At 40.7% G+C, this 26936-nt stretch overlaps 1 protein-coding gene across 4 annotated transcripts in view; it reads right to left on the reverse strand.

Annotated features, from left to right (window-relative positions):
* MAP3K5 (mitogen-activated protein kinase kinase kinase 5) overlaps window positions 1–26936 on the reverse strand; it is a 156532-nt gene that overhangs the window by 59411 nt on the left and 70185 nt on the right. For 3 of the 4 annotated variants that reach the window (XM_073337411.2, XM_073337414.2, XM_073337410.2), the window contains 6 exons: window positions 21380–21573; window positions 20806–20974; window positions 19839–19945; window positions 14381–14551; window positions 9779–9891; window positions 1615–1774 (listed from right to left, as the gene is read on the reverse strand). In XM_073337411.2, the coding sequence (XP_073193512.1) occupies window positions 1615–1774; window positions 9779–9891; window positions 14381–14551; window positions 19839–19945; window positions 20806–20974; window positions 21380–21573 (914 nt within the window). The remainder of the gene's footprint in view (window positions 1–1614; window positions 1775–9778; window positions 9892–14380; window positions 14552–19838; window positions 19946–20805; window positions 20975–21379; window positions 21574–26936) is intronic. The other variant, XM_073337413.2, reaches the window with a different exon arrangement.

Here is a 26936-nt window from a genome sequence, read left to right on the forward strand (position 1 = left end):
AAACATTCCTGAATTCTGAGCAATGTCCTGAGTATGTCAGTTATCCTGAACTGTGATAGTTTTGTGATGTAGCTAAATCTCCTGCCCTGGGACTAAGATGAATCCACATCAAACTCATGTCAACTGTGACTAACTTCAAATTGAAACCCCGGTGCAAATTCATTGCATTAACCTTCCGTGTCATTATGTCCTCTACACTGATTGATTATTTAGTGTAGGTGTTTAAAATGCGATGCTTCTGGATTCAGGGCCTTCCCATTAACAATGACACTGCCAGGCAGCCGTTCAAGAACATTGTGGAAAAGACAACAGCCTCGCCCGAATAGAGAATGTCTCTTCTAACTGCAGACTATGGCTCTCTCTTTTGTGTTTTGCTTCCTAAGGCATACTTACAGAGCCTTACATAATACTGGTCTCTTTCACCATTAAATAGAAAACATACAAATATGATTTTATGATTACATCATTACTGATTAATGAATTGGTTCCATATCCACAAATGACCTGAATATACCATTTTGACCCTTCTCTCAAAACTCCCACTCAAAGCTGTGTTACAAGCACTAAAGCAATAGAATATGCACACCAAGGAAGATGGGCCCCCATCGCATAACCTTAAAGAAAAAGTCACCACCGTTGAGCTATTATAGAACTTTGGTTTTCTTTTAAGGGCAGTTTTTATGCTTGTGATGATGATACATATGGCGCAATACAAGGGCCCTTTGAGGGACAGTCCACGTTGGGGTGATAAGGAGGTGTATCAACAAGCCTACTTTATCACCTTTGAGAAGGGTGCAGCACCTGCTTCTGCCTGCACCTGGGCAGCTATGCTGGGTGGTGCGGTGGGGAATAGAAAGTGTTGCATAGCTCCACCCCTTCCCCACTCCTGGCACAGGCTTGCACTAGCAGTGTGCTAGCCCTACGTAGTCACTGTGATCTCTGAGCTAAAGGGCCATAAGGCGTCTGGGCCCTGAACAAGGACATAAAGGGAAGGATGATGAAAAGGTGAATCTTACCTCCCTCTGTCCACCTGTACAGGGGCAAGACACAGCCTAACTAAATGTGTTCGTAATCACAGAGAGGATTTCTCTGAGATAAATTTGAGTACAATCTTACTGTTCTGACACCTTGATAATTCCAGAAATTAGTCATTAAGGGAGTTGGGAGTGGGGGGGAAATCAGCTGAAGGAAGAAGTCTCTCCAGGGAATTGGAAGCATTGTTAGATCTTGCAGCTGTCTCAACTCTTGAAATTCCTTGATTTAATTTGCATTGCATATGTATTTATGCCAAGTGGTTTTAAATATGTGAAGGAAAACAAAACACAACACATTACACACTGACCTGATCTTACACTCAGAAAGGCACGTTCATCAGTTTTTAAAATGCTATATTCCCTTCTTGATGCATGCACACAGCTTTCACAAGAGGAAAAGATACCCCCAAGTACCTTTTGAGTCTTTTTTTTAATTATTAAGAGAAGTAAGTATGAAGTTTGCTTAAAGATCACAACCACTGAAATACAATGCTATGTGTGACAAGTTCAAATAGCTAAATTAACATCTTTTTTAACATACCGAGGTGTTCAAAACATCATATCTTGTACATCCCCTTACCATGCCGGTGCCTTTAGCTTAAATAGTTTTTCTGAAGCCTGGATCACTCTTAGGTGGTCATTGGCCAGGACACTGGCCCCCAAGAAAAATCCGACTTCCCAATAACTCTGCAGCTTCTCCAAATTCCCTTTTTTACCAAGCAGGCTACTGATCTTTACCCCTGTAGTGAATAAAATTTAATGGTAAGGTGGTTTTGCAGGCCAGTATAGAGGTTAACAATTATCTGATTTGTAACTTTTTCACTGCTCAAGTTACTGTATGTCAAGAAATACAAATACATAAAATGAAGCTCTAAACATTATGTAGGTTTCCATTTTGGGATAGCAAATTGATAATGAAGGGCATTAACAGAAAAACAATTAAACAAACTACTGTCTCCCCCCTCCCCCAGCCTGAACACACACACAGAGACCAAGCTCCTTCGAACACTAAAGGAAAATTACTAAACATTAAGGCTACACTCTGATTAAAAAAAATCTGTAAAACAAAGGAATCATTAAAAGGAGCTTTATTAAAAGCAATTTAGACTTTCCACTGCGAGTATTCAGATGGAAATTACATGCACCATATTGTTTTTAAACCCTTCAAAGCTTCATGAGAACTAAAGGTACCTCTTTTCCCCTTCCTATAGGCCCTTCAGGAAAGGATCAGGACAACACTGTAGGGACAAAGCTGCAGCTGGATCATCTATGTCCCTGCATGGACCTCATCTGTAAAGGTAAATTTGGGGCCTTAAAATACATAATGTAACTTTAAAAACTTAACAGATGCTAAAAACTGCACCTATTATGTTTTTTTGAGTTACAAGCCCCAAGTTTAAAGCCCCAAACTTACCTTTATAGACAAGGTCCCATGCAGTGTGAAGAGGTGATCCAGTGGGGTTCTTCCTGCAGTGAGCATCTTTTGTTTGGCAGGGAGTCCTACCCCAAGAAAAGACATCCATTAGTATTTATGTGCCCCCCTTCTGCAAACACTAGAGATTGTGGGAGAGCCTTGGGTTTACTTTGACCTGTTAATTCATGTCAAAACTACAAACTGCCTTGTTGTCACTTGGATTTTACCTCCTGTTAGTTACTAGGTATTAGGAAAACACATGGTGAGGACACACCTTTTTCCCTAGTGAAGACAAAGCTTCTAACTCCATTGTCTGTGTTAAGACCACCTTTCCCCCCTACAAGTGCTCCCTCCCTTTTCCAGCACTCGAGCCATTATATCACTCCTCCAACCCTTGCTCTCCCACCCATATCTTCTTTCTCTGTCCTTGCTCCAAAGACTCAATGTTTCTGGTGGAAATCCTGCAATGATACTGAAATTTGTCCTCTCTTCAACTCCACTACACAAGCTTTCCAAATAACTTTGTTTCTGCTTCCTGCGATACACCTGTCAAGACTTATATTATTAAACTGCAAATATTACGGTCCATCTAATTTACATTTCTTATGCTGTTTACTTTTTGCATATCGCTGATCCTAGACAATATAAATATTTTTACATTTTAAAAATATACACTCAATTTTCACTCACAGTGTCTGTCTGTCTTTAGGATTTTGTACTCTCTTACTAACAAGATGTTGCCATGTTTGAGTAGTGCACAGTGCAGGATAATGTTTAAATCGAAACCAAAAACATTTTTTTCCCTAAAATGAAAATATTTCTATTAACAATAGATTTTGTAAAGCCCTTTCTTTGTAATACAACTTGGGGCCTCCATTACTTCAGAGGAGCATGATATTTTTATGTCAGTATAGTGGTCTGGTATACTGTTTGCCACTATAATTTATTTCTATTACAGTAGCACCTCAAGGCCCTAATAAGGAATCCACGCCCCATTGTGACAGGTACTATGCACACACACACACTGCCCCATCCCAAAGAGCTTACAATACGACAAATTCTTGATTTCATCCTGTGGGCCTAATTCAGTATTCATTGTGCAAGAAAACTAATTAAAAATGGGACATTTTCTTGTATGGAGTATCTAAACAGGCCCTATATTAGTTCCACATGGGTTCCAGGCCCCAAACTATGGACTGTCTCCATAGCACTGAAAAGGGAAAAAATGATCTCCTTCAAGGTCCTCCAGTTTGTTTATCTTAAGACACGCTGAAAGCTTATGAATTTACTCACACTTTTGCCTCAGTCAAACTAGAATAATGTGCTCTCTTTTATAGAGCATGGGTTTTAGTGATGTTCTTAAATATGGCAGTGTGATATTGATATGTATTTTCTGTAAACAAAAAATTAATAATGAAGGATAATTGCATTCCTGTGAATTTCAGTCTCAGGGCCATTATCTATTTCCATCATTTCTCTTATCTGCACAGCAGGGATTATTTTGATTTCATCATCTTTACTCAAGTGCATGTTCTTTTACACTTACTAAACTTTCAAACTCAAGACAATGTTTTCTTTATGTGAAAGGGAAGCTTACCAACGTGTGTACAAAAGGCAGATTTTCCACAGTTCATTGTTAAAAAGATATTAGCTTTAAAAATTAATCAGCAAAAATGTAGAGCCTATTAATGCCATGTCAGAAATTATGTTTATAATATCAGGAATTTGTTTGCAGATTGTATGGAAAATAAGATATTTATCATACTCAGTTTTTGTCTGTGATTCTATATCCATAAGAAAAAGAATGCAGTCTTCTCATTAATAAAATGAATTGCTTTGCACGATCAAAGGTGGCTAAACAAGTTGCAACAGCTGCATCATCTGAGCATGCAAATCACATAACTTGCAGAGAATCATTATCAGCATCCTTGCAAAGCACCACGTTTGTGTTTTAGTCTCAAAAGTCTTTAAATTTCGTGATTCAAAGCAGTTAAATAACTACAAATCAAAATATAGCAAGCATGAAAGAGACTCACAAAAATTCTCCACAAGATCATTTCATCATTAACTCTTATTCTTCCACAATTATAGACTGAAAACTTCAGAAAGCAACTGTCTGATCAAATACAGATTGGGAAAAAAGCAGTTCTGCTCACTGCAGCTTTTTGAGTGACTAAAACTAACTGGCAATGTAATCAGATCCCCAAGTTGTGAATTCTGGTAATAGGTATCAGAAGACACACCATCAAAATAGCTGATATAATTTTGCTATATCCTCCACTTTCTTTCCCCAGCCTACCATCATCATCTCAGTCTCATCTGAACTGATTCTCAATCAACTTGTTCCCATGTATGCCCCAATCTCCCCCAGACACTGAAACAGACATTCTTTGGGCTATACAGCCTGCAGACAAAAATTTGGGTGTCATCAGCAGACTGAAAGCACTTCAACACATCTTGTGACTAACTCTCCCAATAGTCTCATATATGCATAAAAAGGTTGACAACAAAGACCATCCACATGAAAGAGCTCTTGGGGCAGAACAATTTCCCAGCATCATTCCTGTGGGTTCACTCCAAAAGAAAAGAATAAAACAATCTGAAGCCAATCCAGTCCTGCTAGGGTCTGAGGACAAATTAACACTTCTTTGGCACTGAAGGCAGCTGAGAGCTCTGATAATATCAGCAAGGACACCTGATCTTATTGGTCTCCAGTAGATTACTGACCAATGCAACAAGTGGACTGTGTGCTGTACCCAGCCTGGCTGACAAGTGTCAAGGAAGTCAGATGCTTCAAGTGGAAATCATATTTCTTGAACTTTGTCTTCTCTAACATACATACATAGCAACAGGTACATTTTAAAACAAAACACTATAATCCTATCAAAACAAGATACTCCACGGCCCACACCTCTCCCACTGGGGAGAGGATGAGAGAACAAAAATACATGACAGATGTTAGTCACATTGCTTAATGTGCTACTGGAAGGTGCCCAGATACTACAGTGATGAGGACAGCATCTGAACCTATATAGAACAGAATAAAAGAGAAGATGTGATCTGTGGAAGATGATGTGTCAAAACATTTTCAATCATCTGAATGACACACGGAAGAATACACACAGGTGGGCAACAGGAAATACCGTCGGAACCAAAGTTTTTGAGCAGAGGCTGAACAAGTGCTTTCTTAAGAGTGATGAACACCTTGCCCTCTTCAAAGAAGATGGTGACAAACTTCACCAGCAGATAGTGTAGTTCTTCAGCACCCATGAGCATCAAGGATCCAAAGTCAGGCTGTCCTATGAAGTTCTCCAAACACAGTCAGGGAGCAACACTGGCCAAAACTCAAGAAGATAGGGCCTAGCATTTGTGCCTTTGAGATATTGCCCTAACTCCCTGGAATGCAGGCAGTTTGATCCAAAACCAATTGGTTAGAGCGGAAATGTCTATGCATCAAGAAATGGCCTTATAATAGGAGAGACTCAAATAAAGCACTGAGTAAATGTAGCTCATATTAACCAGGCTGTCCACAACCCAAAACAGAGTTGCTGAGTGAAAATCTGCAGAGGCAAAATATTTTTTCTTTGCCTCCCACGCAGTCATGGACGTAAGAACTCAGACTTCAGAGTAGGAGGCGATGGCATTGTATCCAGGCTTTGGATTAAAAAAATCCAACCCAAAATCTAAACCAGAGTATGGAAAGCCATGAGTTGAGACAACCACATGTGATAATCTAATAGTGGCTCTCACTGTCACAGGAGGGCAAAATGCCCGAAGAAACTAAACAGCTGAGGTATCCCTAAACAGTTCACCACACCAAACCAATACCTCAAACTTCCACATGCCACAAAACAATCCAACCTCCACATCATCATTCCTACAGCAACAGCCATCACCATCTATTCTCCACCCTCCAAAATGTCATTATCTTTAAAAATAAATCAGCATAATATCTCTATATTGTATGCAGTGTTATTCTAGCCATCTTAGTCCCAGGATATTAGAGAGACAAGATGGGTGAGGTAATAGCTTTTTAAAATATCTTTAAAATATAGAAGATAAAAGATATTACCTCACCCACCTTGTCTCTATAATATCCCTGTCCCCACTCTCCCCTTCTCTAACATACTACTGTTGCCGATACAGAGCTGGAGGGAGGTTGTCTCTCTTAAAAAGGGTACTCTTCTACCTGTACAAGTTAGTCTTTATGTGAGGAACAGCAGAGTATGTCTGACCAAGGCCACCTAGAGGTGGCTGAAAAATGGAATTTCCCTCTAATGGAAAGTTCCAAAATTTTTCAAAAAACAATTTCCCACTCAAATTGAGATGAAAAATCAAAATATCTTGGAATTTTTTTGTTAAATGAAATATTCTAAAATATTTATTTTCAGTAAGGACAAAACATTTCATTTTTCTTTTTTTTGACTTTTACATTATAATTTTAAACAGAAAAGTCCAATGCACTCAAAACCAAAAAGAATTTGATCTTGTTGAAATGAAATATTTCAACAATGTCCCATCAACATTTGTGCAATATATTCAAAATGTTTCAATTTGGTCAAATCAGCATTTTTTCTGACAGAAAACTATTCCACTGGCAGATTTTTGAACAGCTCTCATTAAGAGTAACCTCCACTTGAAACTAATGAAGGCTTTTTAGATAGGCAAATAGCAATTATGCAAAAAGAAAAGGAGTACTTGTGGCACCTTAGAGACTTACCAATTTATTTGAGCATGAGCTTTCGTGAGCTACAGCTCACTTCATCGGATGCATACCGTGGAAACTGCAGCAGACTTTATATATACACAGAGAATATGAAACAATACCCCCTCTCTCACAAATCTTGGGAGACAGGCCAGTCCTTGCCTACAGACAGCCCCGCAACCTGAAGCAAATACTCACCAACAACCACATACCACACAACAGAACCACTAACCCAGGAACTTATCCTTGCAACAAAGCCCGTTGCCAACTGTGTCCACATATCTATTCAGGGGACACCATCACAGGGCCTAATAACATCAGCCACACTATCAGAGGCTCGTTCACCTGCACATCCACCAATGTGATATATGCCATCATGTGCCAGCAATGCCCCTCTGCCATGTACATTGGTCAAACTGGACAGTCTCTACGTAAAAGAATAAATGGACACAAATCAGATGTCAAGAATTATAACATTCATAAACCAGTCGGAGAACACTTCAATCTCTCTGGTCACGCAATCACAGACATGAAGGTCGCTATCTTAAAACAAAAAAACTTCAAATCCAGACTCCAGTGAGAAACTGCTGAATTGGAATTCATTTGCAAATTGGATACTATTAATTTAGGCTTAAATAGAGACTGGGAGTGGCTAAGTCATTATGCAAGGTAGCCTGTTTCCTCTTGTTTTTTCTCCCCCCCCGCCAGATGTTCTGGTTTAACTTGGATTTAAACTTGGAGAGTGGTCAGTTTGGATGAGCTATTACCAGCAGGAGAGTGAGTTTGTGTGTGTATGGGGGTGGGGGGATGTGAGAAAACCTGGATTTGTGCAGGAAATAGCCCAACTTGATTATCATGCACATTGTGTAAAGAGTTGTCACTTTGGATGGGCTATCACCAGCAGGAGAGTGAATTTGTGTGGGGGGGTGGAGGGTGAGAAAACCTGGATTTGTGCTGGAAATGGCCCACCTGATGATCACTTTAGATAAGCTATTACCAGCAGGACAGTGGGGTGGGAGGGGGTATTGTTTCATATTCTCTGTGTATATATAAAGTCTGCTGCAGTTTCCACAGTATGCATCCGATGAAGTGAGCTGTAGCTCACGAAAGCTCATGCTCAAATAAATTGGTTAGTCTCTAAGGTGCCACAAGTACTCCTTTTCTTTTTGCGAATACAGACTAACACGGCTGTTACTCTGAAACCAGCAATTATGCAGGTTGGCACTTTCTTGTGACAGTGGAATTAACTCAGAAAATGTAATTACTCAGAGATGTAATGACCAAAAGTGGGTAGGTTCATGGGTTTATGTTGTATCTATAAGAAATCCCTGCCATCTGATGCCTAGCTGGAATACTGATTCACTACAGCAATATTCAGCAACATGCTGTGGAGAAAGAAATAGCTCTAGTAACAAAAATGGCATTTTTGCATGTGTTTGCATGTGTCTTGGGAAGTACAAATGGAAAAAAAAGTTTTACAATAGATTGAATAATAGATGTATAAACATCCTTTTCTCTGTGCATAAATTTCACTGGTACTTTAAATGCATGTATAAAATAGAATGCCATGTTATGTGAAACAATTTTATATGTATATATGTTTTAGAAGTAATATAGAACAATTTAACTGTCTCCCTCATATCTGTTTAATCTGTTTAATGTCACTTTCTACCAACCTTATTATCTAGAATGATGTGTCAAGGGTGTTCCATTAATATGGATTTGAAAGTGAGTCCCTGGCCACATGTCCCAATAGGATGTTTCTATTATCCAGATCCTGATAAAGTAGCTCTGATTAAACAGATTGACAGGGAAGACTGCCACCTACAGAAACTATATTGTAATAGGTTTCAGAGTAACAGCCATGTTAGTCTGTATCCACAAAAAGAACCGGAGTACTTGTGGCACCTTAGAGACTAACAAATTTATTTGAGCATAAGCGTTCCATTCTATGCATCCGATGAAGAGGGCTGTAACCCATGAAAGCTTATGCTCAAATAAATGTGTTAGTCTCTAAGGTGCCACAAGTCCTCCTGTTCCTTTTATATTGTAATATATATGCAAGTACTATTGGCTAGCCTTGACTTTGCATATCTCCTTAGATCTTACAAGATCATAGCATAAGGCAACAAAGTGATATATACAACTAAATCAAAGCACAAAAGGCAAATAGAAATTTAATTTCTTCTCTCCCATCCTACCCCACTGGAAGTCAAAGGTATATTTTCCCCATTGCTAGGATGACTTTCAGTTCATTGTCCCCCACTGTCCTGTATCACAGTGATTTACCTCCAACACTGGTAGTAACATGCCCCTTCAGGGACTAGCAAATTCTTTCCTAGGTCAACTGCAAAGTGAGCAGGTGATGAGGCCACTATACCCTCTGCTGGCCAGGCAGCAAGAGATAGGGCCCAGAGAACTGAACCAGGTCTCCACCAGAGCGCTAAACTCAGGATCACCAGGCAGGCTCGATGCCAAACCTTTTTAATAAGAAAGGCAGTTGAAGTGTTCAATTACTCAGTATCAAAGTACTCTGAACACATCCATTAGATTGTTTCCCCTATAATAGGGGGGGGGGGGAATCATGGATTTGATTTGCCTGTGAATCAGCAAACTATTAATTACCAACTTTCCGTAGCTCAAAAGAAGTGTCAAACTGGTGTCCAGCTGCCAGTAGGAGTACTGCATAATTAATTCCCGATTGCAATGTTGGCTCTGACTCAAATGCCTTCTTGAACCTAGAAAAAACAAACACACAAGTTTACTTTCTAAATAATGCAATCTAACAAGGAGTTCATTATACTTTTAGGTACTGTAAGTGCTTAGCTTCTGTTTGCACAATTAGAACCATCCATGCAAGTAAAAATATTATACTGTTCTCCACTCATGCGCCCTGCTTATTTTTAGGAGTCCAACATTTATATAATCTTCTCCCATTTCTCTCTCTCTCTCTCTCTCTCAGACACACACACACACACACACACACACTCCCCCCACCCGCCAAAAAAATTTAAGACTGGTATTTAAAATGTAAAAGCTGTTGAATTTTGCCTGTTGAACTCGCTGCTTGATTTATAGAAAGCAGCCTAGAACTCTAATGAGATCAGCAAACAGACCCTGAAAGTCAAGATGAGTGATGAAGACTTAATTTGCTCTGTACTTTGACCTGTCTTTACTTTTTGCACTGTGAGGCTGAATGAAATGAGGAAGGAAATATATGCCAGCAAATTTATTTCTAGTAAAATACAAACAAAAAAATCCTCCCACCAGCCCCAAACTCATATTAACTAGAATGAATAGCTTGGCTTGCATAAAGCATTTCACACTCAGGCCTTTCTATTACTTTGCTTAGTGCTACAGCTGCTTTGAGGTTTGGAATCCTTATTTCTCCACCGATCTTTTGTGCTATCTTCATCATGCAATGGACAGGAAAAGAGAAAAAAATACTGATGAAATAATTAGGAGAAATGGGGAACAACATTTTTTGTTGTTGTTGTTGTTCCAAATATATAGAAACCTGTTTGTAACTTCAACTCTGGACTTCTAAACAGTATTTCATTTCTTCTACACAACACTGTCTAAATATGCCCAAGTTTGACCTGTATACCCTTAGTTCTTAAAAATGAAGATAGCTACTATGCATCTGTTTAAAATGTAGAGCCATCCACACAGTTAACAGGATAGAAGCACACAGACAAAGGAAATGTAAATTAATCTAAGCAGAGTATCTGTCTATACAGGTGCACCCACCATCCACAACCGAAAGATTGGAAAGGGATAAGACAAGGGAAGCAAGGGAAGATCCTTGTTCGGACCAAATCAGCATAGCCGCTCCTTTTTTTAAAAAAATGCAGTTAGTACTTATGGTAGGAGCTGGTGTAAAAGTCCTGAAAACTGAAGTCTTCTATTTATATACAGGAAAGACATACCACAGACAGCGAAAATATCACTACACTGCTTTGTTAATATGTTTTAGCCTCAGCTGAGAGATCAATTCTGAGGATGACTGAGTTCACTTCTGTAACTGTACTGTCATTCTTTGTCCTTCCTCTGTTATGTGTGCCAATTAGTGTCAGCTGTGGTGGCGGCTTTTGGAATGTGCATAAGGAAAGTGGATCAGGCAACCAGACACTAGCTCCTTTCACAAAGTCCTCACCCAGTCTCTCTTTTAGTTCTGTCAATTCTGTGGGCATCAATGGTGTCATATGCACCAACGTTTCTGCCTGTTGGACCTCCAAGCCCTGGTCTACCCCCAGAGTTGTATCAATACAACTAAAGGTAACTTTTTATACTGTTTAGTTATAATCTGTATAATATTTGTGTGGGGACACACTTACATCGGTTTAAACCTGGCTTATAGCAATGGAGCTTGCACTGGTAAATTTACAGATGCAAGCTAAACTGAAATAACTGTTTTTTTAACAGATATGGCTCAAACACAAAAGTTGCACCAGTTTAACTTAGCTGATTTAAGTTAAATGTGTACAACTGCTATGTGTATGTAAGCTTTAAATATCACTGGTTGTGCCTACACAGAATTGTGAGCACAAAGTTGCACCTCCACTTATTTTCATCTGCAAACTTTAGGTGCAAAGCAGGAGGTCAGGTTTTAAAAATCTGTATCTAAAGTTATGACACCACGTCAAGTGAGGCAATTACAAATGCCACCAAGATAATGAAAGCTAACTTTTAGGAAAATGTTACAGCACTCACATTGAATTAGGGAGGTAAAAGAGCAAAGAGTTGGATTGAAAAGACTGATTTATTGGTGGATCTGATTTACAATATCAGTAATGCAACAGTTCAACAAAAAAAAAAAAGTCAGTTAATTAACCTGCTCTCTCTATTCTCATATTTATAGGAAAGATTTATGTCCTTCCATCTTTTATGTTAAGAAAGGGTACTTCCTTCCCTCTTTATTTCTCTGGAATAGGCCAAACATTTTTCACACTACTAGCTGGTTGTAAAAATGATTCTTTGGCTTTTAACTAGAGGACATGTGATTATCAACACAAACACACACACACACAGAGCTTTTCACACAAGCATCCTGCACAGTATGATTTCATTTTTTCCTCCCACAGAGAGAACAACAAAATTCTGTTTATAAGTCATAATATACATAATGTTATAGCTACAGTAACAGTGGTATCCCTAATGAACTCACTAATGTACAAGTCTGCCTATTCTTTCCTGGACACATCATAAGCATTTCTACTACTGTGCATTAGAGAACAGACCCTCCTGGGCTACTGAACCAAAGAGTCAGACAGTGTTTAATATTCTTTTATGCACAGGCAGGTAATCCGCTTTGCCACTGACTTGCTTTGTGATCTTGGGGAAACCACTTGACTTCTGTGTCCCAGTTCCCCATCTGTAAAATGGGGATAATAATGCTTACTTCAACATAATTAAGCACTTTAAGATATCTGGAATTAAAAAGCTCCTTAAGCATTAAATATTATTATTAATTAAAAACAGTTTGAACCTATTAGGTTAGTTATGTTTGAGCCTCTCACTGCTTCTCTCTTCATAGCTATGAATGACGAGGAAAAAGCAAATAATTTAACAATGAACTCAACATTATTTATGCTACTTCACCCATCATTTTGCCCAGTTTTATATTCAAGTCTATCATTTTATCGACCTTAAAACATCAGCTCACACACAAAAAAAGGGGCATTTAAATGACAATCTTGAAAAATCTCATAATGGCCATGGCTCAGAGGAATTAGTGAATGACACTTTTTTTAAAATCAAAAGTTATGAGCTGGACAAAACGTGCTGTATTCTTACTTTCCAATGTCATTTAAAGATTCAGTAGTGGTCACATATCTGTGATGTATTACAGGCGTTTAAAAACTGAGCTTGTTTAAACATACTGCTATCATGAACTGCCCCCTGCACTAAAAGTATACAGAAAATATAGAAAAAAGAAATTTGCTGTTAAATTCTCAACTTCACTTAAATACACACACACACACACACACACACACGTGCGAAGACTGGAAGCTGGTGATTTTTGGACCAGAACTAAAATCTGACATAAAGAACATGCCCAAGCTAAGCACACATTGTATACATTTACGAAGTAATTGAAAGGAAAGAAGCCCATGATGGCAATAATCTACAATTGAGGCTGATACCTCAGTGTGCTCCTCTCAGCAACTAAAAGCTCAACAGACAAAATAAGGGAGACAGAGCAATAATCTATTCTCATTTAGTGAGAGCTCTCAGTATGTTCAGTATGGTATTAAACTACAAAACCAGAGAAAAAATCAGTGCCTGTCCCCAAATTAGTCAGACAGTACAGTCCAGGCACACAACACACAGGACAATCAGTAGTATTTCTTTTTATGTAGTGTAGTGTATGCATACTACACAGATGGTGTAAAGGTTTTGTCGTCTTGAACATAGGACAGCTATGCTAGTCACAAGCAGGGAAGTCACAAATGAGTTGAGTGGTTCACCCCAGTCAAGTGCCAATACTATGTTACACCACACCAACACACATTCTATCACTTATGTATCATAAAAAACACTCTTGAATTTAGAGTTTTTAATTATTTTGAGACCATTTTTGCTCTCTTTCCACTGGAACAACTAGATTCCCTTAGTATCATGAGTCCCACTTTACAGGCCTCTGAAGAAGAAGAATATTATAACTAATACTTTCAATACACCTTTAAAAGTGACCTAAGGTAGCTTGTCTATACAAAAAATCATCACAGTCTGGTATTTTAGGACATTCCTGGGGTAGATTCAAACAGAGTTCATCCCATTGGAAAGCAAAGAAAATCCCCTTTTCCAGTGGTATAAAGCTCCCACTTTTAAACCAACACAGAGCCACTGATTATCAGCTCTCAAGCCTGTCACTGGTACAGGACTATTACCCATCCTGGGCTTCAGATTACAGCAATTTACGGGGGAAATTCCACATCATGGGGGAAGGAAGGAAGGAAAATTCCTAAGGTGAGGGCTATTTGAAGCTACTCAGGGGTAAAGAGTGTTATAAGAAGTTCCTGGAGATGGATTTATGGACAGAGGACTCACTCAGCCCCAATGAATAAACTATGCTCATGTGATAGAATAAGAGCTTTAATATGGTCATTTTAGAATTGTAAATGATTGGGGTTAGTGCTGTAATACCTTCTTTGTGAAAAATTAAGCCTTAAGTAAGATTTGTTTTTTTTAATCCCAAGAGGCACAAAGAGCAAGAATACTTACCAGGATGTCCCATTGTCTCTGCTTTCTATGTCTGTAAACCCAGAGTCCAAAAACATATCTTTGTAGATTCGTCCCACCAGGCAGTACATATCTGAAGCTACCTGAGTTTCATGTTGTACCAGGGGTATCATAATTTCTAAAGCTTTCTGTCTATCTCCAGGTAGATTTCGCCTATTAAAAAAATACATAGATGAATATTTTCACTTAAAACCACTAGAGTAGAAGGTAAGAACTTCCCAAGATTTTCTTACACTGCATTAATACGCACATACACTTTTGGCTGGTGAAACATCTCTCAGAACCAGGCCATGGACCTTTTCCCCTTTAGGGAGGGCCACTTTTTTGTACCATTTTATAAACCCTCTCCAACAACATACCACTTGAGACAGCTATTATTTTATGAGAAAAAACAAAACAAATAAAACCCCAGCAGCAGTTCTCAGGTTGCATGATAAGAAACACTAAGCACGTGCATGCTCTTTAATATATTAGGAGGGAAACAATGATTTTTAATTTGGATTGTAAGGTCTCTTCCCCTCTATCTTTTGAGCATAAAATGAATTCCCAAAACACATCAAATTCCCAGGAAAATAAAAATAAAAGGCCTAAGGGAGTAATATAACCCACAAGAAAAATATTTCCTATGAGAACACAACATACTGTGAGCATTAGATACTTCCTGATGACTCATGATTTGGATACTAATCTTCACTATCAAAGTTTTATAATTTGTTTAAATGAGACTTAATTCTGCAATGAAATAGCAAAATGGTTCATTTCTCAGCACAGAATATTCTCAGTCTTCTTTGGTTTTGCCCATTTGTTTGTTTTTTGGAGAACTGTGTAGATGACTAGGTTTACAGGGTCCAGCTTCAGTACAGGGGGCTGGACATGACGACCTCTTGAGGTCCCCTCCAGCCCTACATTTCTATGATTCTATGATGCTTCCATTAAAGTCAACTGGCAAAAATCCCATAGGCTTCAATATGAGCAGGACTGGGACCAACATAAAACAAACGTTACTTAAATGGAGATATAATAAGGGAATATTCTTGCATTTGTGAATTGTATCCTGACTTTGAATCTGCATGGTTGGGATTTGCATCAAACATAAGAGATCAATACAGGGAAGCAGATCATACTTTCAGTTACATCACAGGTTAACTTTTAACTACAAATGCAATTGAGTCTGAAGAAAAGCAGGTGCAGATCAGAACAGTTAGACTGCTTCAGCAGTCTGTTAACTAAAGAATCATGCAATTTTTTTTTTAAAGACTTTCACCACAAGGATGGGAATTTTGCTCAAGTAAGAAATTAGGCCCACAAAGAACACCAAGGAAAAAAAAAGCATTGTGGACTTTCAAGTACAACAGGTCACATTCATGCAAGCTGCATCGCTCCCAAGTTTTGCCTGGATTTCTAGATAAGAACTTATTGCAAGTGACCTTCAAAATACTGTTCTCACATCGGAGAGATATTTCTTAAAAGCCACATATATCACAGAGCTCTGTTTTCTCAATGTTAGAAGTTTAGGGGCTAAGGACTTTGGGCTTGTGAACAGAATTTAAAAATGGATTGGATTAGTTCAAAACTAACAAGTTTCTCTCTCTTTAAGCTAATTACTTGGACTATTATTTTTTTAAGGCCAAAGCAGGTGTTGAATGGCTTCTCAAAACTGCATCAGCTAAAGCTGCAAAAACAAAACAAATATAAAAATACATCAATCATTTTTCACACAAGCTCCCTTTCTATAGCAGCTGTGCAAACTCCCGATAAGGTGAGCTAGCCAAAAAGCACATTGTCCCTGCAATGCAAACCACTGACTTGAAGCAACTGTCAAGCTACTTAGTATAGCACTGGACACCAAATCTGCTTCCTCCATGGTACTCAAAAGAGCTCATGAAATGTGGCTGAAAAAGAAAGCTACACAGCAGGATATGTTTAAATTAAACAGAACAAAGCGATCTCTAAGTGATCAAAGAGGAAAAAATACCTGCAAAACAATGAACTGCATTTCAGCAGATTTCTGGAGCACACAAGAACAATAGGCTATACCCCACTCTGCACTCAGCCAACCTATACAATTGTATCAGCCTGGTAAGAAAGCAAATAAAAAAACTCTGTTCTGGGCACCGGAACTACAGAGATGCTCCACCTCCTAAGCACCCCATTCCAAATTTCAGCCGACCTGTCTCCCCCTTCATTTGGGTCAGCCAGACTGGGTACACTGTCATAGCTCTATGGCTGTTGTAAACTCCATAAGCGGTTCCAGGATGGAACAGCAATTGGTTTCCCTTTTTTGTGTTGTGCAGACTCTCCCATCCCTGCTTACTGCTGATGAGCAGCTGGAGGCTCCTGTCTCTGACTGATGGTTGTAGGCCCTCTATGTCTCCATTGCTGTTTTGACCAGACAGCAGTAGGACTTGACCAATTGTTGAGAGTCTTCCTCATCCCATCTTCTCTTGATCACCACTGGTGTGAAGAGAAAAGGGGGATGTGTTTGGCTGAGCTCTGTTTTATAACTGTTTACTCTCAGAGTGGGAACTGGGCTGGATAACCCCACCCCCATGCCAGATTGGGCTACAACAGGCCAGAGCGGCTGCACAAGGCAGCAGCCAATCAGGGAGGGCCTGTTAAGAGAGCCAATCAGGGTCAGTATTACAGCCAGCCAATCAGGGCTAGGCTAGACCCTATATAAAGGCTGCCCAGGAAGCGTGCAGGCAGTCTCTTCTAGGCCTTCAGAGGGTGAAGGTCTGTTTTGTGTATGAGGAGACTAGCGCCAGGGACAGTGCAGCACATGTGGGGGGAGCAAAAGGGAACTCCTGCCTGGTACCTGCTGGCCCGGAGAAAAAGGGCCTAGCTGGTGCAAAGGGGCTGAAGGGGAAATGGCCCAGGGAGAGAGATGGACAAAGGGAGAGAAGGAGGGCAGGAAGGCTGCTGCCAAAGGGTCCCTGGGTTGGGTCCCCCTCATTTCACTTCCATCTGGTAGTTAGGAGTGGCCATCAAGGACTGCACCAGACCCCTGCCAAAAGGGGTTAGACTTTAGGGTGTGGTTGGCCATTGTGGCTGGGGTAAAGAGAAGGACTGCTGATAACATCAAACCCCTGGAAGCGGGTGAGACCGGCGCAGTGGGCACTGCTGGTGGGCAGTGTCCTGAAGAGGATGCTGGGAGCAATGTGGGTTGAGACGCCAATCTAGGGGGAGAGAAGGATTGGACACCACTGGCAGAGGGTGCTCTGCATGAACTGAGCTGATTCCCAGAGTGAACAGCAGGAGGTGCTGCAGTGGTGAATCCCAACCCTGTCACAATAACCCCTCTAAATTTCAGTGGCTGGCTATTAGTCTTACCTGGTTGACTGTCCTATAACTTGGACTTCATAGCACAATGAGCAAAACCAACCATAAGAATATTTTGTGATGAGAAATGAATCATTTTATGCTTTCATTGCTCTCCTCAGATAGAGGTCTCAGTGTGTTTTTCCTTTCGTTCTTTCTTCCGCAATCCGCGCCCTCCTAAAAACCTGGTTTGTGTCTGACTAATTCTGACAAAGAGCTGCTCTACTCCTTCTTAATAGCAACCAACACTTAACACCTCATTTCTAGACTAGACATGAAGGATGCTGTTTCTTCTACAGTCAACACCATTGCCACTTGCACAAATATTAAGTAACACATCCAGAAATCTCTCTCAATCACCACTCAGACTAGGCTTACAAGAAACACCTCATAACATGAATCTCCCAAAAGGGAGAATGTTAACACTGTGCATGAACAGAACCACCCTCACTGACTTAAGCACACACACTAAAGTGAGATATAGTCATGGCTACCGCTGATTTTGAATTTACAGTTGAATTTACAATCTGGAGAAAGAAAAGAGGTGAAATTAGATCTGAACACCTTTCTAGCTACTGTGCAAAAAGCCTATATGTCAGATACCTTCTAAGGCCCTATCCTGCAATCAGAACTGCAAAGGTAGATCCTAACATTCTGTGTGGAGTCCCATTACAGTCAATGGAGTGTGCATGGCCATAAGGGTCTGCCTGAGAGGATTGTATTCAAAATGTAGAACAAAATTTCCAAAAGCACCTAAGTGACTTAGGAGCATAAGTACCATATTCAAAAGTGTCTTAGATGCTTCTGAAAATGTTACCTGTGGGGTCAAAATTACTATTTATTTATAAAGCACCATGGGCATGACACTCCAGGCATCTGAAGAAGTGGGATTTTTACCCACGAAAGCTTATGCCCAAATAAATCTGTTAGCCTTTAAGGTGCCACCGGATTTCTGGTTGTTATTCTGTATCCACATCCAGGCTCTTTCTAGCTATCATACAAAAGCGCTATGCACACCCATTATCAGAGGGGTAGCGCATAGCGCTTTTGTATGATAGCTAGAAAGAGCCTGGATCTTTTCCTTAGGCTGAACAATGTGAGATAACAATTCATTTTGTAGGAAATGAATGTTACTAATTTTTCAGCTTGTCACCTGTAATATCTTCTCACAATAATTTTAATAGATGGACAGTTCTGAATCTCTTTACATGGTGTTCAAAGCTCCTTTATCTCTGATAATAAAGGCTGATCTTAGCCTTTATTGTTATGAGAGTTTCTATATTTCGTGTGAGATAGGCCAACTATGAATGCTTTTTGACTAACTCCGTTCTCATGGAAGTCAATGGTACAACTCCCACTGACCTGAATGACAGCAGAGCAAGGGTGCAGAGTTCCTTGCTGAGCTCTTTTGAAAATCCTATTTTAATGTCTTGTTCAGTGGCCAGTATTTTTCTGGATTGTCATGCAAAAAATCAGAGTTTCCTGCTTAACTTGTAAAAGCCATATATAGCCCAGCATATGTATGTGCTAGCAAACCATGGGAGGGAGATGAAAAGACATTTTTTAAAATGAACTAAATCTTCTGTCCTTTTGCTTTGCTTAAGGTGACAGGAGGGTTTACTTTTTGCACCACATTAGCATCACTTATCCTTCTGTCCCCTGACATCGGAATAGATAATATTGAGACACAAGGCTGTCTAAACCAGTGGGATTGCTGCCATATTGTACCTCCAGCACCCTGACAAAATTAGGCTGGTTATTAATTTGAATGCATTTTATGGAACATTTATTTGGCCTTTGTCCCACCTCATATTTTCTGTTTGCACAAAATCGGGGTGGAAAGCAAAGTTAAATACTGATTTACACACATGGTAAGATAAACTGAACTTCCACACTGAAGAAGGAAGGGTGAAATGGAATTTGAGGGCACAGAAGGGGAAGGAAACTTAGTTGGGGATGAAATTCAGAGTCCTGAAAATGCTTCAGTGCAATACATGGGACTAAAACCTGTGTGAGAAGATTCCAGAAGGGGATCTTACAATGGGATCACCATGCTCTGTGGAGAGTTTGAAGTAACACAATAAATCAGATTATTATTTCAGAGGAGAGAAATTATTCTTACCTGTTTAGTGCAAATGCATAATGAAACTTCACATGGTGATGGGAGGCCAAGTCAAAGGTAGGCAGCTTTTCTAAAGTTTCCACCAATTTCACAATGGAATCATAATCCTTCCAAGAGAAGGGGAGAATAATGAAGTTGTAAGTGCTTGCTCCCAGAAATGTCTATATAAACTCTGCTTGTAAGTTATGGATTTGGAATTTCATGCAGAGAGATCTATTATGAATTGATAATAGGCTTTATGGATTTCAATTTCTTCAATCTCATGTTATGATTGGCATCATACTCCACCTCTTATTATAAAGGAATATGAAACTAAATGTGAAAATCAGTGCAGTCATTTCTGCTGCACTACATAAATATAGATTCATATATTCTTCCCTGGAACTAGAACTTTTAGCATTTATGTCCCACTGCTGTGAAATTGGCTTTAAAGGGTGAATCTGTATTACCTTTCACATTAAGACAGACATATTATGCAGTTAATTATTTGAATTATTAAGTACCCTGGGGCTCTTAGTGCAGGTTACTGTATAATTGAATTTAATTATTATTCATCCCTCAATCTTTTAAAGTCTTAATACACCAGCTTTTACAGAGGCTCGTGAACTTAAGAGATAGTATCACTTCATCTACAGATATAAATTTTAAAACCATCCTTAACCTATGATCAAACAAATTAATTGTAAAGAAGCAACATATATAATACAACATGCAGTCTGTTATTAACCTTTGCCAAGTGAGTTGATGCACACACTAACTTCAAAATAAAGCTACAAAGCATCAGTCAAAATCAGTTTTGTTTCATTAATTTCAATAGTGTCTATAATGCATGTAACAAGCACTATAATGCATGTAACAAGCACTTATTAATGAACCAGTTGCTTACCACACTCTGTAAAAACACCATGCCTTTTACAACGCAGAAGAAAAATAATTGAAAACGTATTTCTGAACAGCAAGGTCATACCTGAATGTCTCTGTAGGACAGCAGCAAATTTATTACGATGTCCGCAGACAAGAGTTCAATATTATCCACTCGCTGTCGTATCCTTGCCAGTTCTGCAGCTAGCTCTTTGCCTGTGTACAGGTTGCGGGCCTTCCTGATATCATTAAGAATGGACTCCCGGAAATACTGGCTACAATTAAACACCTTGTTTTAGACATTTGGGGCAAGGACCGTCTTATGTTATGCGTTTGTGCAGTATCTTAGTACAGTGGGGCCCTAACTTATAATGCAATACAAATAAATAAAATATTTTAAATAGTTAAAACGATAGTTTTAAAAAATAGTTACTTTCATTCAATTCAAATTATTCCATGGAAAATGCTATAGGATTTTAAAGAGGGAGTAGGATGTCACATCTCCCTGAAAGAAAATTTGTTAGTCTCTAAGGTGCCACAAATACTCCTTTTCTTTTTGCGGATACAGACTAACACGGCTGTTTCTCTGAAACCTCTCCCTGAGGAAATCTACCACCAATATCGAAATCATCCATAAAAACGTGTATTTTTTTATTGGAGGATATAAGAGGAGATCTTACCTTGAACTGGCCTGTGCCACCTTCAAGAGTTGAATGAAGCGATCCACCAAAGGTAAACATATTGGCCCAAGGAGCAATTCAAAACTGGGCTGCATTAGCTCTGTTAATCCCTTCATAAAACTGCTATCACAGCAGTACACTTTATTATGTGGGGTTATCATATATGGAACAAATATGTAGTTACCAGTGCACATCTGTGAAAACAAGATGCAATAGTTAAGACAGTTGTTTCATTTATAGGTCTTAAGTTAGAAATTGTTAATTGCAAAGAGTGAAATTCTGGCCCTACTGAAGTCAATGGGAATTCTGCCATTGACTTCAGCAGGGTCAGGATTTCTCCTAAATGGTTTAGGATTATGCGGTTTAATTTTTAGCTGGAATATGAGGACCACCTGAATTATATTTTTTCACTTCTGAATTGTTTTCATAAAACGGGTCATTTTAAGGGCTTTGCTCTCATCCTACAATAGTCAGCATATTAGCTTAAAAGAAAGATGCTTCTAACTATTTTAGTAGCCTGACAGCCTGTCCCATGCATCCCAGACTGTCAGCTTAATTCTAAAGTGGAGAGCGAGATGGATTGTTTTCAAAAAGATGTATATTGAAAGGGTAGCAATATAATCCTCTGAGGATTTGGTACACAGTTTAAGTCAGCCCCATAGATGTTACAAGCCATGAACATTGTAAGTCATTTGCATTATCTTGAGATAATTATGTGAAGATAACCCCCCTGTGGACTGAAAAATTACTAAAATAGTTAAGCACATTAAGCTTTTAACATCAAGAATTAAAATTTCCTTCAGCATTGCAAACCCCATTTGCCAGCAGTGCCTATAAGCATATGTATGTTGTCAGAAAAAGTATCTATACCATGTTTAAGAAAGAGTTATTGCATTCTAGAAACAGCAGCTCTATATGGGCATCCACATACTGTATCTAAATATATCTATGGATGAAAGCTACTTTTCATCAGGCTTGTCTAAATTTGCCTTCCAAGTTGAGAAGGAGGCTCCTTATAGTAATACCAGTATGCAGAGTGTGTACTGTATCCCAGGGGTTCTCAACTTTTTTCTTTCTAGGTCCCCCTCAACATGCTATAAAACCTCCAGGACCCAGCAGGAGCCATTAGGGGGTGGGACTCAGGGTCCGGGCCGGGGGGGACACCCTTGGGCATAGGCATAATTTGACTTCTATTTTGGGGGGGCAAGGGCTGGCAGGGCTCTGGCCAGATTCCACATGGTGGGGCCCAGGGAGGGCATGCCATCTCCACCACCTGACTCATCTCAGCATGCCACCCAGCCTGTCTGGGTTGTGGGAAGGGGGCGCAACCAAAAATTATAACTCAAAGGTGGGGGGCTCAGTTCAAAAAGTTTGAAAACCACTCAGGGTGCAGGGGGGCTATCTAGGGGCTATGTATGAGCAGGGGGGTAGCTCAGGGCGCAAGGAGCGGTTGGTAGGGGCTGGGTACAGGCAGGAGGTAGCTCAGGGTGCAGGGAGGGGATAGCTAGAGGCTGTGTGCTGGGAGGCCTCCCTCTGTGGTGGCTGCTCCCCAAGAGCTCTGCCGGCCCAGGAGCCAGGTCCCCCCGCCCAGGCAGCTCTTAACGGCTGCATGAGCAGTCAAGGGGGGCTGTAAGCTGAGGAGTAGCCGCAACCCCAGGCACCGGCAGCAGATGGCAGGGGGTGGGGGTTAATGCCACAGCTGTCTGCTCCATGGCACCCCAGCCAGAGGAGCAGCTGCCGCGCACTACCAGGCTCTGGCTTCCCACCTATGACCTGGCCAGAGCCTAAGGGGGGCTGGAGGAGAGGAGGTGGGGAGTGGAGTGGAGCTGCCCCACTCTGGGTAAGGCACTGCAGTTTGCATGGAGCAACACACTTGTGCCCACCTCCCAAGTTTGCCATGGGCTCAGAGCTTCTGCCAGCAGGATTGCTGGGGCTCAGGGCTTCAGCCCCACACCGCTCCAGCTTCAGAGTGCGGGGGAGGGGGTACACCGGGGCTCCTGGTTTCAGACATGTGTCACTCCCAGCTTCAGACCCAGGAGAGAGGGGTGCCAGGGCTCAGGGTACCTGAGGGGTTTCAGCCATGGGGCCTATGGCCCCCCTGAAAGGGCTCATGCACAGACCCCCAGGGAGCCATGGACCCCCAGTTGAGAACTACTGCTGTATGCCACATGCACCAAAGGAACATGTGTGCATAGATAAACATGTTGAATGTCTGCATTTCTGAAAGAACACGTAGGGACTCCAATGGGACCAGGATTTCACTCCAAGTTTGTATTCCTTTAACTAGTGAATTGGAAATCAAAGCAGCAGGGCCACCTTTAGGAAGTAAACTGCATGGGTTCCTGCAATTTTGTGCCTCAAATTCTTTCCAAGGTTTAGTGGCTCACAGGCCAGCCCACTCTCCTTCAACAGTGGAAGGAAAGGAGATGTCAGCTCACATATACCCTCTCTGGCAAAACGGGCCCCATGCTGTAAAACAATGATGAAAGCTCAATTTTCATGGGTTCATAGATTCCAAACCCAGAAGAGACCATTGTGATCATCTAGTCTGACCTCCTGTAGAACACAGGCCATGGAACTTCCTCAAAATCATGCCTAGAGCAGATCTTTTAGAAAATATTCAATCTTGATTTTAAAATTGTCAGTGATAGAGAATCCACTATGACCGACCCTTGGTACGTTCTTCCAATGGTAAATTACTCTGTTAAAAATGTACTCTTTATTTCCAGTCTCAATTTGTCTAGCTTCAACTTCCAGCCACTGGATCGTGTCATGCCTTTCTTTGCTAGATTGAAGACCTTGTTATCAAATATTTGTTTCCCATGTAGGTACTTACAGACTGCAATCAAGTCACCCCTTAAGCTTCTCTTTGTTGAGCTAAAAGGATTGAGCTCCTTGAGTAACAGTATAAGGCATGTTTTCTAATACTTAAATGTTTCTAGTGGCTCTTCTCTGAACCTATCCAATTTATCAACATCCTTCTTGAAATGTGACACCAGAACTGGACACTATTCCAGCAATGATCACATGAGTGACCAATACAGAGGTGAAAACCGCTCTACTCCTACTCAAGATTTCCCTGTTTATGCATCCAAGGATTGCATTAGCACTTTTGGCCACAGTGTCGCACTGGGAGCAGATGTTCAGCAGATTATCCTGGGAAGCAGTGACTGAAAAAGATTTGGGGTCATGGTGGATCAAGCTCCCCATCCTGGCCTATATTGTTTGTTCCTAGATGTATACATTTAGTCTTACGAAAAAGCATATTATCTCGTCATAAAAGCTGGGCACAAGCAGACAACTGGCTCTGTGGATGAGGGGAAAGCAGTGGATGTGGTGTTCCTTGACTTTAGCAAAGCTTTTGACACTGTCTCCCACAGTATTCTTGCCAGCAAATTAAACAAGTATGGGCTGGATGAATGGACTATAAGGTGGATAGAAAGCTGGCTAGATTGTCGGGCTCAACGGGTAGTGATCAATGGCTCCATGTCTAGTTGGCAGCCGGTATCAAGTGGAGTGCCCCAAGGGTCAGTCCTCGGGCCTGTTTTGTTCAATATCTTCATAAATGATCTGGAGGATGGTGTGGATTGCACCCTCAGCAAGTTTGCAGATGACCCTAAACTGGGAGGAGAGGTAGATACGCTGGAGGGTAGGGATAGGATACAGAGGGTCCTAGACAAATCAGAGGATTGGGCCAAAAGAAATCTGATGTGGTTCAACAAGGACAAGTGCAGAGTCCTGCACCTAGGACGGAAGAATCCAATGCACCACTACAGACTAGGGACCGAATGGCTCGGCAGCAGTTCTGCAGAAAAGGACCCCGGGTTACAATGGACGAGAAGCTGGATATGAGTCAGTGTGCCCTTGTTGCCAAGAAGGCCAATGGCATTTTGGGATGTATATGTAGGGGCATAGCGAGCAGATCGAGGGACATGATCGTTCCCCTCTATTCGACATTGGTGAGGCCTCACCTGGAGTACTGTGTCCAGTTTTGGGCCCCACACTACAAGAAGGATGTGGAAAAATTGGAAAGAGTCCAGCAGAGGGCAACAAAAATGATTAGGGGACTGGAACACATGACTTATGAGGAGAGGCTGAGGGAACTGAGATTGTTTAGTCTGCGGAAGAGAAGAATGAGAGGGGATTTGATAGCTGCTTTCAACTACCTGAAAGGGGGTTCCAAAGAGGATGGATCTAGATTGTTCTCAGTGGTAGCTGATGACAGAACAAGGAGTGATGGTCTCAAATTGCAGTGGGGGAGGTTTAGGTTGGATATTAGGAAAAACTTTTTCACTAGGAGGGTGGTGAAACACTGAAATGCATTGCCTAGGGAGATGGTGGAATCTCCTTCCTTAGATATTTTTAAGGTCCAGCTTGACAAAGCCCTGGCTGGGATGATTTAGTTGGGGACTGGTCCTGCTTTGAGCAGGGTGTTGGACTAGATGACCTCCTGAGTTCCCTTCCAACCCTGATATTCTATGATTCTGATTCCCAAAACTTTCAAACTCAGGAGCCTAAGTTACACCCACCAACCAAATGTGCACACATGCAATATGAATTGTACACAACATGTATTTCTGCATGCAAAACTGGTTTCTGAACATTAAATTGTTGGTGTTACCTGTATAAATCTGTTTTGTGTACACAAACTCTCTGGTTTGTAAATGCAGTTTAGGAAATTATTTTTGAAAATTTAGCCCATTATATTGAGAAATAGCATGAGGCAGATGGTACGATGGTGGTGGACTCTAGAAAACCGTGAGAGAGGCTGACCGTCTAGGCTGAGCTGCTGAAAAAGTATCCAATGCCTTAGTAGACATTATTATTAGTACTAAGTATTTTCCAGTTGGGGTCATACTGTGCAAGGCACTGCACAAACACAGTCCGAGATAGGCCTTAGCCCAAGCAGTTTACAATCTAAATAGACCAGAGAGACAAAAGAGGGGAGGGGGAAACAGACATACACAGGTGAGTTCAGTGCTGAACCAGGAGTCCTCCCAGACCAATAGGCTAACAACCAGACCACACTGCTTTCTAGGATTATTATCTCTATTCAACAAAGAATGAAGGTACAGAGCGATAAAGTGATTTGCCCAAGGTCACACAAGAAGTCAGTGGCAGAAGCTCTCCTGAATTATGATCCAATATCTGAACCACATGATTATTCTTACTCTCAACATCCAGCTCTGTTCCTTCTGTAAAACAAAATTTAGCAAATAGATTTTTTTTTCCCTACTTTTTTGCCCTTTATTTACAATCTTAAACTAAGTGACCTTCTAGGCAGTCTGGAAATATTTAACTTTTAGTCTCAGACTTGCTAAGTACAAAGTTTAAATTCACTTAGTGAAAGTTGCACCCAATTCAGATGGCTTGTGCAAGGCCCCAAGCTCCACTTCTGAGCCTAACTCAGAGCCTGAGAGGGGTTATGTGATGTGTAGGGGTTTACATGAGATGAATCTACAAATCTCCATACAACTACAAACCCCCTAGCTGAACGCTTAGGTCATGATCCTGCATTTCACTGTGCATAGGCACAGCAGGTCAGTGGCACACCCGT

Source organism: Lepidochelys kempii, chromosome 3 (assembly GCF_965140285.1).
Source record: "Lepidochelys kempii isolate rLepKem1 chromosome 3, rLepKem1.hap1, whole genome shotgun sequence".
In the NCBI taxonomy this organism is placed as follows: domain Eukaryota; kingdom Metazoa; phylum Chordata; order Testudines; family Cheloniidae; genus Lepidochelys; species Lepidochelys kempii.